Below are 15,771 nucleotides of genomic sequence, written 5' to 3' on the forward strand. Positions count from 1 at the left end.
TCATATTGTCGGCATATAATTGAAATTAGCTCTTGTGTAATACAGTCAAACTTTTCCATTTCTCGCCCACTGGTTGAAGACAAGCGCGAGTTAACTAGACCATTAGAGGCAAAGACCTTTATAACTTTACCACAACCGGGTCCTCAGCATGTAATAGTATGTCTGTAATAAGGTGGGTAAATGTGTTCCATAGATCTGGATGTGGTAAGAGATCAGGACGTGCTGCACGCACAACTACGTGAAGATGTGGTAAGACAGCCGGACGTGCTGCACACACAACCACTTGAAAATGTGGTAAGAAATCTGGACGTACTGCACTCACAACCACGTGAAGATGTGGTAAGAGATCCAGACGTGCTGCACACACAACCACGTGAAGATGTGGTAAGAGATCCGGACGTGCTGCACGCACACACACGTGAAGATGTGGTAAGACATCTGGACGTGCTGCACGTACAACCACTTGAAAATGTGGTAAGAGATCCAGACGTGCTGCACACACAACCATGTGAAGATGTGGTAAAAGATCCGGACGTGCTGCACGCACAACCACGTGAAAATGTGGTAAGAGATCCGGACGTACTGCACGCAAAACCACGTGAAGATGTGGTAAGAGATCCGCATATCCTGCGCGAATACACACGTGAAGAAGTGTTAAGAGATCTGGACGTGCTGCACGCACAACCACGTGGAGAAATGTTAAGAGATCTGGATGTGCTGCACGCACAACCACTTGAAGAAGTGGTAAGGGATCCGGACGTGCTGCACATACAACCACGTGAAGATGTGGTAAGAGATCTGCATATCCTGTGCGGACACACACGTGAAAAATGTGGTAAGAAATTCGGATATATGGTGTGCACAAACAGGTAACTATGCGAAGAAAAATCCAGAGGCGTGGTACGCACGTGAAGATGTGATGAGAGATCCGAAGGTGCGGGTGTGGTACACCCAGCTGATGTAAGAAGGAAATCCCGATATTTGATACACAGCCCAATGTGCATATCTCATGAGGTACATGTACACCGGTAAACGGTGAGGCCAGATGTCAATTATGAATGCATTATGAGCTGCGGTGGGCATACCTACGTAAAGTTAAGAAGGAAAACCTGGATAAGGCGCCCATAAACATGCGCAAATGTGATAAGGTACACCATGACACGCAATAGTTTCTGTAAGTTGAGACAATGTTAATGTACGTACCATTTCTGTGGCACATTTTGTATATTACCATACTAGTTATTACAACGCATAGGAGCAGTGCACAGATGCCAGTGCCAGCCTTCCAACCTAAAAAGAAAAAAAATTAGATTTGCACTAATAAATTGTCCGATAAAAAAGTCAAATCGTCAGTGTACAAATTTCAGACTTTTGAGAACAAAATATTCCGATTGTAGTTGTTTCTAAATGTTTGATTTAAATGTTAAGACGTTTGATAAGTATGTCTCCAGATTCAGATCTGCTCTTAGAGATTAAGACGAAAATGAACACCAACATGAGACCATGTAACAGCCGGCGTATTTTGTCGCTCAAGAAGCACAACCTGTGTAAATAAGTAAGACACAACATCATTGATGAGTAAGACACAACCTCATTGATGAGTAAGACACAACCTCATTAATTCTTACCTACACAAATGTCATCAGTTTCAGACTCTGTCACGTTTCTCTTTCCCTGACCTGAAGTGTATACAATAGGGCATGCAGAAGAGCCGTATCATTGGATTCTCAAGTGACATTAATAACTACTTCATCTTTTACCTTAATGTATGTGTACAGGTATATATACATAGACATTATCACAAGAATCTGTGATCCGCGATGATGTATCAACTGGAGTTGTCTCAGGCAGGCCTGTCGTATCAGGAACAGCGAGAGAGATGCGATAAGCCGACCTCAGGCAACGAGAGCTGACACAACATCGCAGGACACATGATAATCTGTTTATCATGTGCCTTAATTTCTAAGTGGTAATCTGATATAGTTTTACTTCAGTTTGATGGGCAATGTTCTCCGTATTTACATACATAACCACATCTCGTATGGTTATTCCCAAATGACGTTGGGAATCTAGAGCTGGTACAGCCACTTGAGTGTTACCGTTGTCCCGAGATTTGAAGGTATGCCGAATGCGTATCTGTGTTAAGGTTATGTTATAAAACAGTTGTTATCTGTGTATGTATTATGACAGAGAACAGTATTACTTTTGTCATAAAGGAATACAACATCTATGTGATCTCCTATGTTGAACTGTATTTAACATACACTTGTACACTGTAATAATATTTAACAGGAAATCTCTGGTACGAAATAAGCTTGATTTCTACTGTCTTTTTCGTATGGTAGTACACAGTGTTGGTTTGTTGTTGGTTGTATGTTGGCATACAACTGAATATGTAGTACATTTAACTCTCCCACTTAAATCATATTATATTGCTGTTAAACGATCAAACAAACAATATTGGAAGTGTAACATTAGTCATTGTTTCAGGCAACAGCCTCCCGGTTTTCGAGTTCCTGTGCTGTTATTGGGAATACCTCAGAAGTTCTGTTCTACAACTACTGCTGTAAATCCCAACAATGAACTAGTAGCCAGAAACTTAGACCTAGTGACTTCATTCCAAAAACGCTAATACAATTTGATGAGTTTTGGAATATCGTCCACTTGATGAAGCTGGGCACCCTTTCCAGCTGAAGGCATAGGAAAGTCTGGATTTTCACGGTCAACCGATGTCAAGCCATATGGCAGCCTCAGGTGTACGTGCGAGAGCACTATTAAAGGGAGATAACTCCAACAATACAGCAGGTGCCTGTTCTCACTGTCGTCGGTTTATATTTCTACACACAATTTACATGTACGTTGTGGAGTTGTACTGTGGGTCATAATGAAAAGCACTTGGTTGAAATAGCTGCGCCTTTCACAGTATCACAACGTATCTAAGGCGCATTGTGGCTAGCAATATAACAAAAATTTGATGTATTTTCTGATTCTTGTTTTGAATGAAAACTTATGTTGCCTTTTCCGCTTATTTAGAATGCAATCAACATGTATTTATGTAACTACAAGCGAAACGAAGCACAGAATATGAAGAGAGAGGCAGAATCTATCACTAAAGTAGACCATATACTTACGTACAGCATTGGAATACAGCTTCGCGCTTTCGTTAACAACGATGACCTGGACGTCCTCTGAGTACTCACGCTTGTTGTATGCTGTGATCGCAAAGGTACCGTTGTCTTTAAAACCTGGAGACTTGAAGACCAGTGAGCATTTGTCACCCAGTTCAACTGAACCATTATATTCTGGGCCAGTTTTGACATTTCCTGCAGAATTCACCTTGATCACAAGATCACCATTCACGTCATTACGTGTCCATGAAAACATCTTTATTTCACCTGTGTAATCACATGGAATGGTAGCATTTTCATACGGCAGCTGGATGATCAACACGCGAAATTGTAAGACAAGACTGGACTGAAAGTCACCTGAAAGAAAAGTTAGTGCTTCATTTGATGATGCTGGCAGCTCTTTTTTAAACTTTGTAGACCAACTGGTAGGCCCTAATACAGTGTAGGGGTCCCTTGCCCTCGTGTCTGATAAGCCATTACACAAGGTGTCACCTTTGCCATGATCTATAGCTGTTTTTAGCTGAGGTTGATGATGATATAAAAGGCAAGAAGACGAAAAACTTATGTAATACCACTATCGCTATTTTTATAACCACGATGATGCTAATAACAACAACAACAATAACAATTCAGGTAACGCAGATCAGAGAAAAACGTAACATACATTAGAATGTTTCATCACAACAATGTGGGACAAATAGATACTAAACTGACGGACAAAAAAACTTTATGACTCCGTGAGTTAAATTTAACCAGCTTTTTCAGCAAATCAATGCCAAATTATTGTAGGAAAATAATGTACGAAGTATATTCCCATGTGCGACAAGCGCCATGTGCGCCCACATGAATTTGGTTTGAGACAACGAAGACAGCTGAAAAATCACATGTGCCCTGTTGTCCTGCCATTCCTGCAACAGCACGCACATGGTGTCCTGTACCAGCATGACAACGCCAGACCCCATACAGGTCGAGTTGTGCAGAACTTCAACGACGCCAACGACGTCAACGTCTCGGCGTGGCCTGCACGTTCCCCAGATATGCCCCCCATAAAACACTTTTGGGATATCATGGGTCGTCGAGTAAGACAACGGCCACACCTTGGAGCCAATCGAGATGAATAACAACGAATCCCACGTCATTTCATCAGACGATTGACTTTTTCTGTGCGCCGGAGAGGTTTTGCATGCATTAAAGCAAGGGGTGGCCACGCGCGATATTGATTTCTTTTGATATTGACTGATTTTACAAATAATCAACTTTTTGTATAGTCTGCCCATTGTTAACCAAGATGGAATGGCTATTTTTCTACCAATGCTCTGTTTGTTTACTTGTAAAATGATTTAAGAGTTGCTTTGTCCGTTCTTACTAAAGACTTTAAATAAGTCATTGATCTTTTCAATATATTAAACTTCAGTCATCCTGTTTTTTGCTTTGGTAAATTAAATTGATTTAAACTTTTAGTAAAGTTTCTTTTGGCCGTCAGTTTATTATGAACACACATACCCACCTAATCTGGCCAAGGCAAGGAACAGGATGAGAAGATACAACATGGCGGAATTATGTTTCCTTATAAGCCGATAAATCTGAAGAAAGAAATCAGAGAGATCTGAACACCTCCAGCCTGCATGCATAATTATATGTCCAGATTAGATTTATGATGTTTTGTGCTACAAATATGAGAGATTTACCCAAACGTTCCTAAAACTGGTTATTCCTTGGATACACTAAAATAGAATGACACAAATAAAACAATGAGAGGTACTAATTTACAAATTAACGTTCGCCAAGCGATATTACATTTATTCCATCGGCCAACAGAGTAAAGTATATTTACATGTACGTATGTTCTGTGGAGTTATTCGTGTTGTAGGTGCATATACATGCAGTTCTCAGCGTTTGTAACAGTGGTACAAACGATGTCAACTACATGTATTTGACTGATGCTCCTGTTTATAAATGAGAATATAATACAGGCCAAAGCAGATATGTTTGTAGTGTTCTGTTTGTCATTTTACATGACGTGCCATCGATCTTTCAGTTCCATTCTTAGAAAGAAGTAGTCCTACGTGGGAGTGGCGTCCCTTTTCACTCAGTGTATTGGAGTATATTCGAGCGCAAAACTGTGACCAATCGGATTGCACCTTAGAAGCGTAAATGTAGGAAAAAATCAAATTATTGACACCTATTCTACCCCGTTGTTAGCTGCGGGCCTTGTGCAACTGTGCATATTAACTCGAAGATGACATTTCAAAGAACGTCGAGTGTGACCTCCCAGCGTGACATCATTCCATGCTGTTTACGTTTACAAATAGAAGAATTTGAGTTTGTTTACTTGTTAGATTTGCTTCGGGATTTATATTGAGGTGAACTATCGGATTTTCCTTCAGTGATAAACGTGTTATTTGGCACAGTTTATAGATATCGCTTTTGTTTTGATATATTTTATATTTTACACCCAGACACGGGAAAAGGAACATTTATTTCTAGACGTTCGAATCTGAGCTCAGCAGTATGACGTCATAATACATGTAAAGTAAATTTTTACATTTCTACATCGCACAACAATAAGACACGGCGCCACACATTCGCAGCTTTGACGTATCTAGGTAAACTGATAGGACCTAATTATAAGCTTGCCGTTGACTGGTCTAAAGTGCATGACTCCCTCAGTGTTGAGGGAGTAAAACCGAATGCCAGCATGACATATGCAGTTTTTCTTAGATTTTCTTCATTTAAAATAGACCTTAACACCTTCGTCTTGATGTTTGTTGTGTAACCCGATATCGCTGAACATGCTTTCGTACCTCGTCAAATCGCATTCTCGAGATTTGACAGTACGAATGAAGTTTCAACGGTTAAACACCACTAGCTGTACACATTGATATGTTGTACGTCTATATTATTGCCAGGAAAATGCAGTTACAATATTTTTTCTTAATAATAATGTTAAACTCCATAAGCCTGGTTATAACACAAAGAACGCATTGCTGCACCAGTATGTGGCCAGAGCCAGCTCCGCGCAGTACTGCACTGCTGTCTCACCGGAAAGGCTCTCCATACCTTTTTATAACAGAATTTCAGCTGTAACTTCCAACTTGAAAAGCTTACTGCCATGAGATAAAGAGATAAAGTTCATTTCAGAAGATTATACTATACTGAAACGTGCAAGTTACGCCAAAAAACGGCATTGTCAGAAACATTGTTTACATTAAAGTTGATGGCAGTTTAGGTAACTGATGTCACTCTTCATATTACATATTGCACTCCGCACAATATGCAGCCTGCCAATGATAATAATTATGACGTCAACCGAGGCAATGAGTTCTTGCCATCGAAACCGACCTGATGAAGTGTCACATTGAATTAGAAACTGTTTTCCTTGCAATAATATGGACTTCCAACATTTCGATGTGTAGAGCTTATGCTGTTACATGTGTACGTCTCACTTAATAACGACAATTTTGGTAACGAGAACAACGACTGGTTAAATGAAATAGACTATAGTTTTCCATTCAGTTGCCAAACTGTGGTGGATGTTATAATCTCCACACACTGAGCACATTACTTCTAAGTGAAACATGTTAAAGTCGCTATCCACAATACTCTGACGTAACTTCGCTTCCTGCATTGCTTTTCATTTATTGTCGCTTTCTACGTTATCGCTCAGTGAACGTTGTTACATTACTGTTACATTGTTTCTGACTCCATGTCACTCTCCATATTTCTTCTCAACTAATGTTGGTATCTATATTACTTCTGACTAAATGTTGCTCTCCACATTACTTCTGAGTTAGTGTCGCTCTTTGCATTGTTTCTGACTTAATGTCGCTCTCCAAATTACTTCTGACTTAATGTCGCCCTCCACATTACTTCTGACTTAATGTCGCTCTCCACATTTCTTCTGATCTAATGTCACTCTCCACATTGTTTCTGACTTAAGGTCGTTCTCCACATTACATATGACTTAGTGTCGCTCCCCACATTACTGCTGACTTAATCTCGCTCTCCACATTACTCCTGACTTGATGTTGATCTCCACATTACTTCTAAGTTAGTGTCGCTGTCTGCATTGCTTCTGACTTAATGTCGCTCTCCACATTACTTCTGACTTAATTTCGATTTCTGCATTTACGATTTAACCTCGCACTTCGAGCTTACTGGTTGGCGTACAGCGCAATGATCCAGGAGCCTTTCAACAATGTGGACGGTGTAAGTCCAAATACAGTTTATACTGGTTTCCCCTCCTGGATGTACGCTCAGATCAGACTAAGGGCTGGCTGGAGTTGCAAAACGAAAGCAAAAATCAGTCTTTCGAATACTTTCACTGAGTATATTTACATACATGTACCTTGTTCTTAAAAAGTTAATTTTCATACTATCCAAGTCAAATAAAAATTGCACAGTTTCATTTGCTACGTCTTCCTATGATATGATGTGATAACAGGGTTGACACTTGCTAGGATAAGATGTAAAAACAGGGCTGACATTTGCTAAGTTATGATGTGATAAGAGGGTTGACAATTCCTGGGATATAGTGTGATAACAGGGCGGAAACGTGCTAGGATATGACGTGATTACAGGGCTGACAATTGCTGGTATAGGATGTGGTTACAGGGCTGAAACGTACTAGTGTATGATGTGATAACAGGGCTGACACTTGCTAGGGTATGATGTGATAACAGGGCTGACACTTGTTAGGATATGACGTCATTACAGGGCTGACACTTGCTGGTATAGGGTGTGATAACAGGGCTGACACTTGCTAGGATATGATGTGATAACAGGGCTGACACTTGCTAGGACATAATGTGATTACAGGGCTGACACTTGCTGGTATAGGATGTGGTTACAGGGCTAAAACGTGCTAGGATTTGATGTAATTACAGGGTTGACATTTGCTAGGATATGATGTGATTACAAGGCTGACACTTGCAAGTATATGATGTGATACCAGGGCTGACACTTGCTAGTATATGATGTGATTACAGGGCTGACACTCGCTAGTATATGATGTGATTACAGGGTTGACACTTGCTAGGATATGATGTGATAACAGGGCTGACACTTGTTAGGATATGATGTCATTACAGGGCTGACACTTGCTGGTATAGGATGTGATAACAGGGCTGACACTTGCTAGGATATGATGTGATAACAGGGCTGACACTTGCTAGGACATAATGTGATTACAGGGCTGACACTTGCTGGTATAGGATGTGGTTACAGGGCTGAAACGTGCTAGGATTTGATGTTATTACAGGGTTGACACTTGCTAGGATATGATGTGATTACAAGGCTGACACTTGCAAGTATATGATGTGATACCAGGGCTGACACTTGCTAGTATATGATGTGATTACAGGGCTGACACTCGCTAGTATATGATGTGATTACAGGGTTGACACTTGCTAGGATATGATGTGATTACAGGGCTGACACTTGCTAGCATATGGTGTGATTACAGGGCTATAACGTGCTAGGATATGATGTGATTACAGGGCTGACACTTGCTAGGATATGGTGTGTTTACAGGGCTGACACTTGCTAGTATAGGATGTAATAACAGAGCTGACACGTGCTAGGATAGGATGTGATCACAGGACTAACACTTGCTAGGATATGATGTAGTAACAGGGCTGAAACGTGCTAGGATATGATGTGATTACAGGGCTGACACTTGCTAGGATATGGTGCGATTACAGGGCTGACACTTGCTAGGATAGGATGTAATAACAGGGCTGACACTTGCAAGAATATGATGTGATAACAGGGCTGACATTTGCTAGTGTAGGATGTGAATAACAGGGCTGAAACGTCCTAGGATATGGTGTGATTACAGGGCTGACACTTGCTAGGATATGATGTGATTACAGGGTTGAATCTTCCTAGGATATGATGTGATAACAGGACTGATACGTGCTAGGATATGATGTGATAACCGGGCTGACACTTGCTAAGATATCATGTGATAACAGGGCTGACACTTGCTAGTATATGATGTGATAAGAGGGCTGACACGTGCTAGGATATGATGTGATAACAGCGCTGACACTTGCTGGTACAGGATGTGATAACAGGGCTGAAACTTGCTGGTATAGGATGTGATAACAGGGCTGACAACTCTTAGGATATGGTGTGATTACAGGGCTGACACTTGCTGGTATATGATGTGATTACAGGGTTGACACTTGCTAGAATATGATGTGATTACAGGGCTGACACTTGCTAGGATATGGTGTGATTACAGGGCTGACACTTGCTAGGATATGATGTCATTACACGGCTGACACTTGCTGGTACAGGATGTGATAACAGGGCTGACATTTGCTAGTGTAGGATGTGATAACAGGGCTGACACGTCCTAGGATATGGTGTGATTACAGGGCTGACACTTGCTGGTATATGATGTGATTACAGGGCTTACACTTGCTGGTACAGGATGTGATAACAGGGTTGAAACTTGCAAGGATATGATGTGATAACAAGGCTGACACTTGCAAGGATATGATGTGATTACAGGGCTGACACTTGCTAGGGTATGATGTGATAACAGGGCTGACAGTTGCAAGTATATGATGTGAAAACAGGGCTGACATTTGCTAGTGTAGGATGTGATAGCAGGGCTGATACGTCCTAGGATATGGTGTGATTCCAGGGCTGACACTTGCTGGTATATGATGTGATTACAGGGCTGACACTTGCTAGGATATGATGTGATTACAGGGCTGACACTTGCTGGTACAGGATGTGATAACCGGGCTGACACTTGCTAGGATATGATGTGATTACAGGGTTGAATCTTGCTAGGACATGATGTGATAACAGGGCTGACATTTGCTAGTATAGGATGTGATAACAGGGCTGACACGTGCTAGGATATGGTGTGATTACAGGGCTGACACTTGCTAGGATATGATGTGATTACAGGGTTGAATCTTCCTAGGATATGATGTGATAACAGGACTGATACGTGCTAGGATATGATGTGATAACAGGGCTGACACTTGCAAAGATATCATGTGATAACAGGGCTGACACTTGCTAGTATATGATGTGATAAGAGGGCTGACACGTGCTAGGATATGATGTGATAACAGCGCTGACACTTGCTGGTACAGGATGTGATAACAGGGCTGAAACATGCTGGTATAGGATGTGATAACAGGGCTGACACGTCTTAGGATATGGTGTGATTACAGGGCTGACACTTGCTGGTATATGATGTGATTACAGGGTTGACACTTGCTAGAATATGATGTGATTACAGGGCTGACACCTGCTAGGATATGGTGTGATTACAGGGCTGACATTTGCTAGGATATGATGTCATTACACGGCTGACACTTGCTGGTACAGGATGTGATAACAGGGCTGACATTTGCTAGTGTAGGATGTGATAAAAGGGCTGACACGTCCTAGGATATGGTGTGATTACAGGGCTGACACTTGCTGGTATATGATGTGATTACAGGGCTTACACTTGCTGGTACAGGATGTGATAACAAGGCTGACACTTGCAAGGATATGATGTGATAACAGGGCTGACACTTGCTAGGATATGATGTGATAACAGGGCTGACAGTTGCAAGTATATGATGTGATAAGAGGGCTGTCACTTGCTAGTATGGGATGTGATAACAGGGCTGACATTTGCTAGTGTAGGATGTGATAGCAGGGCTGACACGTCCTAGGATATGGTGTGATTCCAGGGCTGACACTTGCTGGTATATGATGTGATTACAGGGCTGACACTTGCTAGGATATGATGTGATTACAGGGCTGACACTTGCTGGTACAGGATGTGATAACCGGGCTGACACTTGCTAGGATATGATGTGATTACAGGGTTGAATCTTGCTAGGACATGATGTGATAACAGGGCTGACATTTGCTAGTATAGGATGTGATAACAGGGCTGACACGTGCTAGGATATGGTGTGATTACAGGGCTGACACTTGCTAGGATATGATGTGATAACAGGTCTGACACGTGCTAGGATATGTTGTGATTACAGGGCCGACACTTGCTAGAATATGATGTGATAACAGGGCTGACACGTGCTAGTATAGGATGTGATAACAGGGCTGACACGTGCTAGGATATGGTGTGATTACAGGGCTGACACTTGCTAGGATATGATGTGATAACAGGGCTGACACGTGCTAGTATAGGATGTGATAACAAGGCTGACACGTGCTAAGATATGTTGTGATTACAGGGCTGACAATTGCTAGGATATGATGTGATAACAGGGCTGACACGTGCTAGTATAGGATGTGAAAACAGGGCTGACAAGTGCTAGGGTATGGTGTGATTACAGTGGTGATAGCAGCTAGGATAGCATGTGATAAAATGCTTTAGTATTTCAGTGGGATATACAGTATTGCGCCAGGACATACAGTGTTTTGCTATGACTGGGCTGATGCTTGTTAGGATATGTGAATAGATCCAACAAAACGGCATGGGATACAAGTACCTGCAAAGTGTAAAGTAAACTTTCGCCGGTTTGGACATTTATGTCCTAGCCCAATACTGTACGTCCTATCGCAATACTGTATGACCTACCGAAATAATGAATGTCGTAGCGCAATACTGTATGCCCTAGCGCAATACTGTATGTCTCAATGCAATAGTGAACGTCCTAACGCAACACTGTATGTCCTACAGAAATACTGTATGTCCTAACGCAGTATTAATTGTCATAGCGGAAAACTGTATGTCCTAGCGCAATACTGCATATCCCACCGAAATACTGTGCGTTCTAAAGCAATTTTGTATGTTCTGAAGTAATATTGTATGTCCTACGGCAATACTGTATGTCTTCAGGCAATATTGAATGTCCTAACACAACACTGTACGTCCTAACGCAAAATTAAATATCCTAACGCAATACTGTATGTCCTAATGCACTACTGTATGTCTTAGCGCAACATTGTATGTCCTAAAGCAATACTGCATGTCCTACCGAACTACTGTATGTTGCAGCGCAATACCGTATGTCCTAAAGCAATACTGTATGTCCTAGCGCAATACCGTATGTCTTAAGGCAATAGTGAATGTGTAAACGCAACACTGTATGTCCTACTGAAATATTGTATGTTCTTACGCAGTATTAAATGTCATAGCGCAATACTGTATGTCCTAGCGCAATACTGCATATCCCACCGAAATACAGTACGTCCTAGCGCAATACTGTATGTCTTAACGCAATGCTGCATATCCCACCGAAATACTGTACGTCCTAGCGCAATATTGTGTGTCTTATCGCAATACTGAATGTCCTAACGCAAAGGTGTAGGTCCTAATGCAAAATTAAATGTCCTACCAGAATACTGTATGTCCTAGCGCAACACTGAATGTCCTAGCGCAGTACTGTATGTCCTATCGCAATACTGTATGTCCAAGCGTAACACCGAATGCCCTAATGCAATACTGTATGTCTTCATGGAATACTATATGTCCTAATGCAGTATTAAATGTCATAGCGCAATACGGTATGTCCTAGTGCAATACTGTATGTCCTCACTTAATACTGTATGTCATAAGGCAATACTGTATGTCATAAGGCAATACTGTATGTACCAACGCAATAGTATATGTCTTAACGCAATACTGTATGTTCTAGGGCAATACTGTATGTCATAGGGCTAAACTGTATGTCCTAGCGCAATATAATGTGTCCTAACGTAACACTGTATTTCCTAGCGAAATATGGTTTGTCATAAAGCAGTAATGTATGTCCTAGCGCAATAATGTATGTCCTAACGCAATACTGTATGTCCTAACGCAGTACTGTATGAACTATCGCAATAGCTTAATACTGTATGTCGTAACGAAAGACTGTATGTCCTCACAAAATACTGTTTGACCCCACACAATATTGTATGTCCTAACTCATTACTGTTTTCATAACACAATACTGTATATCCTAGCGCAATACTGTATGCCCTAACGCAGTACTGTATGTCCTACCGCAATGCTGTATGCCCCAACGGAATACTGTATGTTCTCGCGCAGCACTGTACGTTCCAAAGCAATATTGTATGTCTTAAAGCAATATTGTATGTCCTAGCGCAATACAATCGAGAAAGTTGATTTCCAGACCTTGTGGAATCTCGCGTGAGCCAGTATTTTAAACGCTCCTGAGAGCGTAATCAATTAAATATATATTTATGTATTATACTCTACGACGAATTATTGTCGTTACAGGTATTATTTTCGCCAATACCAAATATGTGAAATAACGAATATATCAGTTCAACAAAGAACTATAACTATAAACTAAAGAGGTTTTTGTAATTCTTAAAAACTATAGTGACTCACCTATCCTGCCAAATTATACAGGCCTGTTACATATATTCCTGTGTGTACCTATGATCCCGCCTTGTCCTCCCTCACACAGGACAATAAGCCTAACCCCCAAGTGTGGCTATGTATCCGGTATCTCAGCATACTGTAATACATGCCAAATGATACATGCCTGTTACATGTATTCCTGAGTGTACCTATGATCCCGCCTTGTCCTCGCTCACACAGAACAATAAGCCTAACCCTCAAGTGTGGCTATGTACCCGGTATCTCTGTAATGCATACATACATGTTACCTGAGACCACAGCACCTACATGTATTTGGGGACCAAAGTGCAGCAGTAAGTCCTATTATCTGAACTGCGTGTTTATTCTCCATTCGTCAGGTTGACACTCAACAACATCACTGTGACACACGTATATCATCCCGATCTGTGATATTCAACAATATCAGTGACACACGTATATCATTCCCGATTTTTACAATCAAGGATATCACAGTAATACATGTATAACCCCCCTCCATGTGCGACACTCCAAAATATCACCGTAATGCGTGTATAGTATCATCATCTGTGACGCGCAACAATATCCCTGTGACACACGTATATCATCCCCCATCTTTGACAATCAACGATATCACAGTAATACATGTATACCCCCCCTCCATCTGCGACACTCAAAAATATCCCCGTAATGCGTGTATAGTATCATCATCTGTGACACGCAACAATATCACAAAGACACATGTATATCATCCCCACCTGTGACATTCGTGAACATCACCGTGACACACGTATATCCCCCCCCCCCCAACCATTTCTGACAATTATTAACATCACCATGACACACGCATATTACTCCCCCTTGGCGTTCAGCATGAAGGGGATAGTGCAACGACTGGTTGACCCGTATCAGTATAATGGCTCGGGCGGGGCGGCTTACTTGCCTTCGGTAAGTCGTGAAGCAGTACTAGATAAAAGAGCGGTGGAAATCCGTCCTGCTACAAGGAGTCACATTACACGTACATGCACCCTAAGGATTCCTTCGTCGTAATATGACTGAAAATTGTTGAGTATGACGTTAAACCCCAAGCACTCACTCAGATATATCCTACCCTCGTTTACACAGACACACAGGGGCGTTCCAATAGGGCAGCACTCAAAGTATGTCGCCAATGAATGTGGCCGGTTGCCAGAGGACATGACCGAAGTGGTGTAGAAACTCTTCATTTCTTTCGGAATCAGAAAGAACTGTACTTGTACTTACCTTATGATGTCATGGGACAGCAAAGAATCCTACAAAAATCTCAGCAATCTCTGTTAAGGTACCCCGATGTCGTACGCAGGTTTTTGGATTAGACATCTGTTTTGTCACGTCACCCGTTCTGGGCTATATCCATGTCAATACAATAATCTCCTTTGTTGGAGACATTATCGTGTACCTGTATCACGCATGTTATATGGCAAACCGCCAACGTTATAAAATTAACAAACGCACAGTGAGTCAAAGGTGAGGCTATTATGCGTGTCTTATTTCAGATATACGTAGATAAAATGCATTTTCACAATCAGAATTGTCCTGTTCAAGAATAAAAGTCATAGAACGTTGCTTTCTTACAATGAACTGTATACCGTCAGGTGATATTAGTACATGTATACAAACGTACTACAACACTACGATTTCTTTACAGTTTCACCGACAGAAAAGACATGCTTAGAAATGCGTGCGAACGAAATAAACACGCTGGCTGCATCCTCTTTTAAACGACAAAATATGCATCTGCACATCCACAGTTACGTGAATCTTTGACTGATACACAAAATGTGTACCACTGATACCTAGGACAACAACAGTGTCAAGCTGTGATAAGACGGCGCCAATGTGTACTCTAGGCGCAAACCATTCATGTGGACTTTTGCCAGAGTAGTGTAAGTTTCTCAGCTATAGCAGTATTACAGAGTAAGACAATGCGATGGCAAGTATCAGATAACAAGATTGCGCAGTAAGCATGTGTACCACTGATACATATGACATCTTAGATGTGTTACACAATAGTGTTAAGCTCAGATAAGATGGCGTTACAGTGTACTGTAAGCACAAACAATTGGTGTGACTGACCTATACCACAGCATTGTAAATTACGCGGCTATAGCAGTATTACAGAGTAAGACCATGTGATGGCAAGTATCAGATAACAAGATTGCGCAGTAAGCATGATGTGAATGTGCCTGATTACATGTACATGCATCTACATGTACCTGTACAGGTATGATTACCTACATGTACGCAGGACATGGTCTCCATGTAGGTAAAACTGCATATATACACGGC

The 15,771-nt window shown here is 41.4% G+C and overlaps 1 protein-coding gene across 4 annotated transcripts; it reads right to left on the reverse strand.

Annotated features, from left to right (window-relative positions):
* Positions 1–693: 693 nt before the first annotated feature.
* On the reverse strand, positions 694–15,256 carry LOC135462944 (uncharacterized). 4 transcript variants are annotated; one of them, XM_064740264.1, is made up of 6 exons: positions 13,453–14,095; positions 5,104–5,269; positions 4,636–4,711; positions 3,132–3,485; positions 1,629–1,679; positions 694–1,290 (listed from the first exon to the last, which is right to left on the reverse strand). In XM_064740264.1, exons 3-6 carry the CDS (start codon positions 4,676–4,678, stop codon positions 1,064–1,066), a joined length of 675 nt encoding a protein of 224 aa, XP_064596334.1. In that variant the 5' UTR covers positions 4,679–4,711; positions 5,104–5,269; positions 13,453–14,095; the 3' UTR covers positions 694–1,063. The 4 variants fall into 4 exon arrangements, with proteins under 4 accessions (XP_064596334.1, XP_064596335.1, XP_064596336.1 ...); XM_064740265.1 differs by lacking the exons at positions 5,104–5,269; positions 13,453–14,095 and adding an exon at positions 14,707–15,256; XM_064740266.1 differs by lacking the exon at positions 5,104–5,269 and having other exon boundaries at positions 3,132–3,395.
* Positions 15,257–15,771: the final 515 nt, after the last annotated feature.

Source organism: Liolophura sinensis, chromosome 2, assembly GCF_032854445.1.
Source record: "Liolophura sinensis isolate JHLJ2023 chromosome 2, CUHK_Ljap_v2, whole genome shotgun sequence".
NCBI classification, from domain to species: Eukaryota; Metazoa; Mollusca; class Polyplacophora; order Chitonida; family Chitonidae; genus Liolophura; species Liolophura sinensis.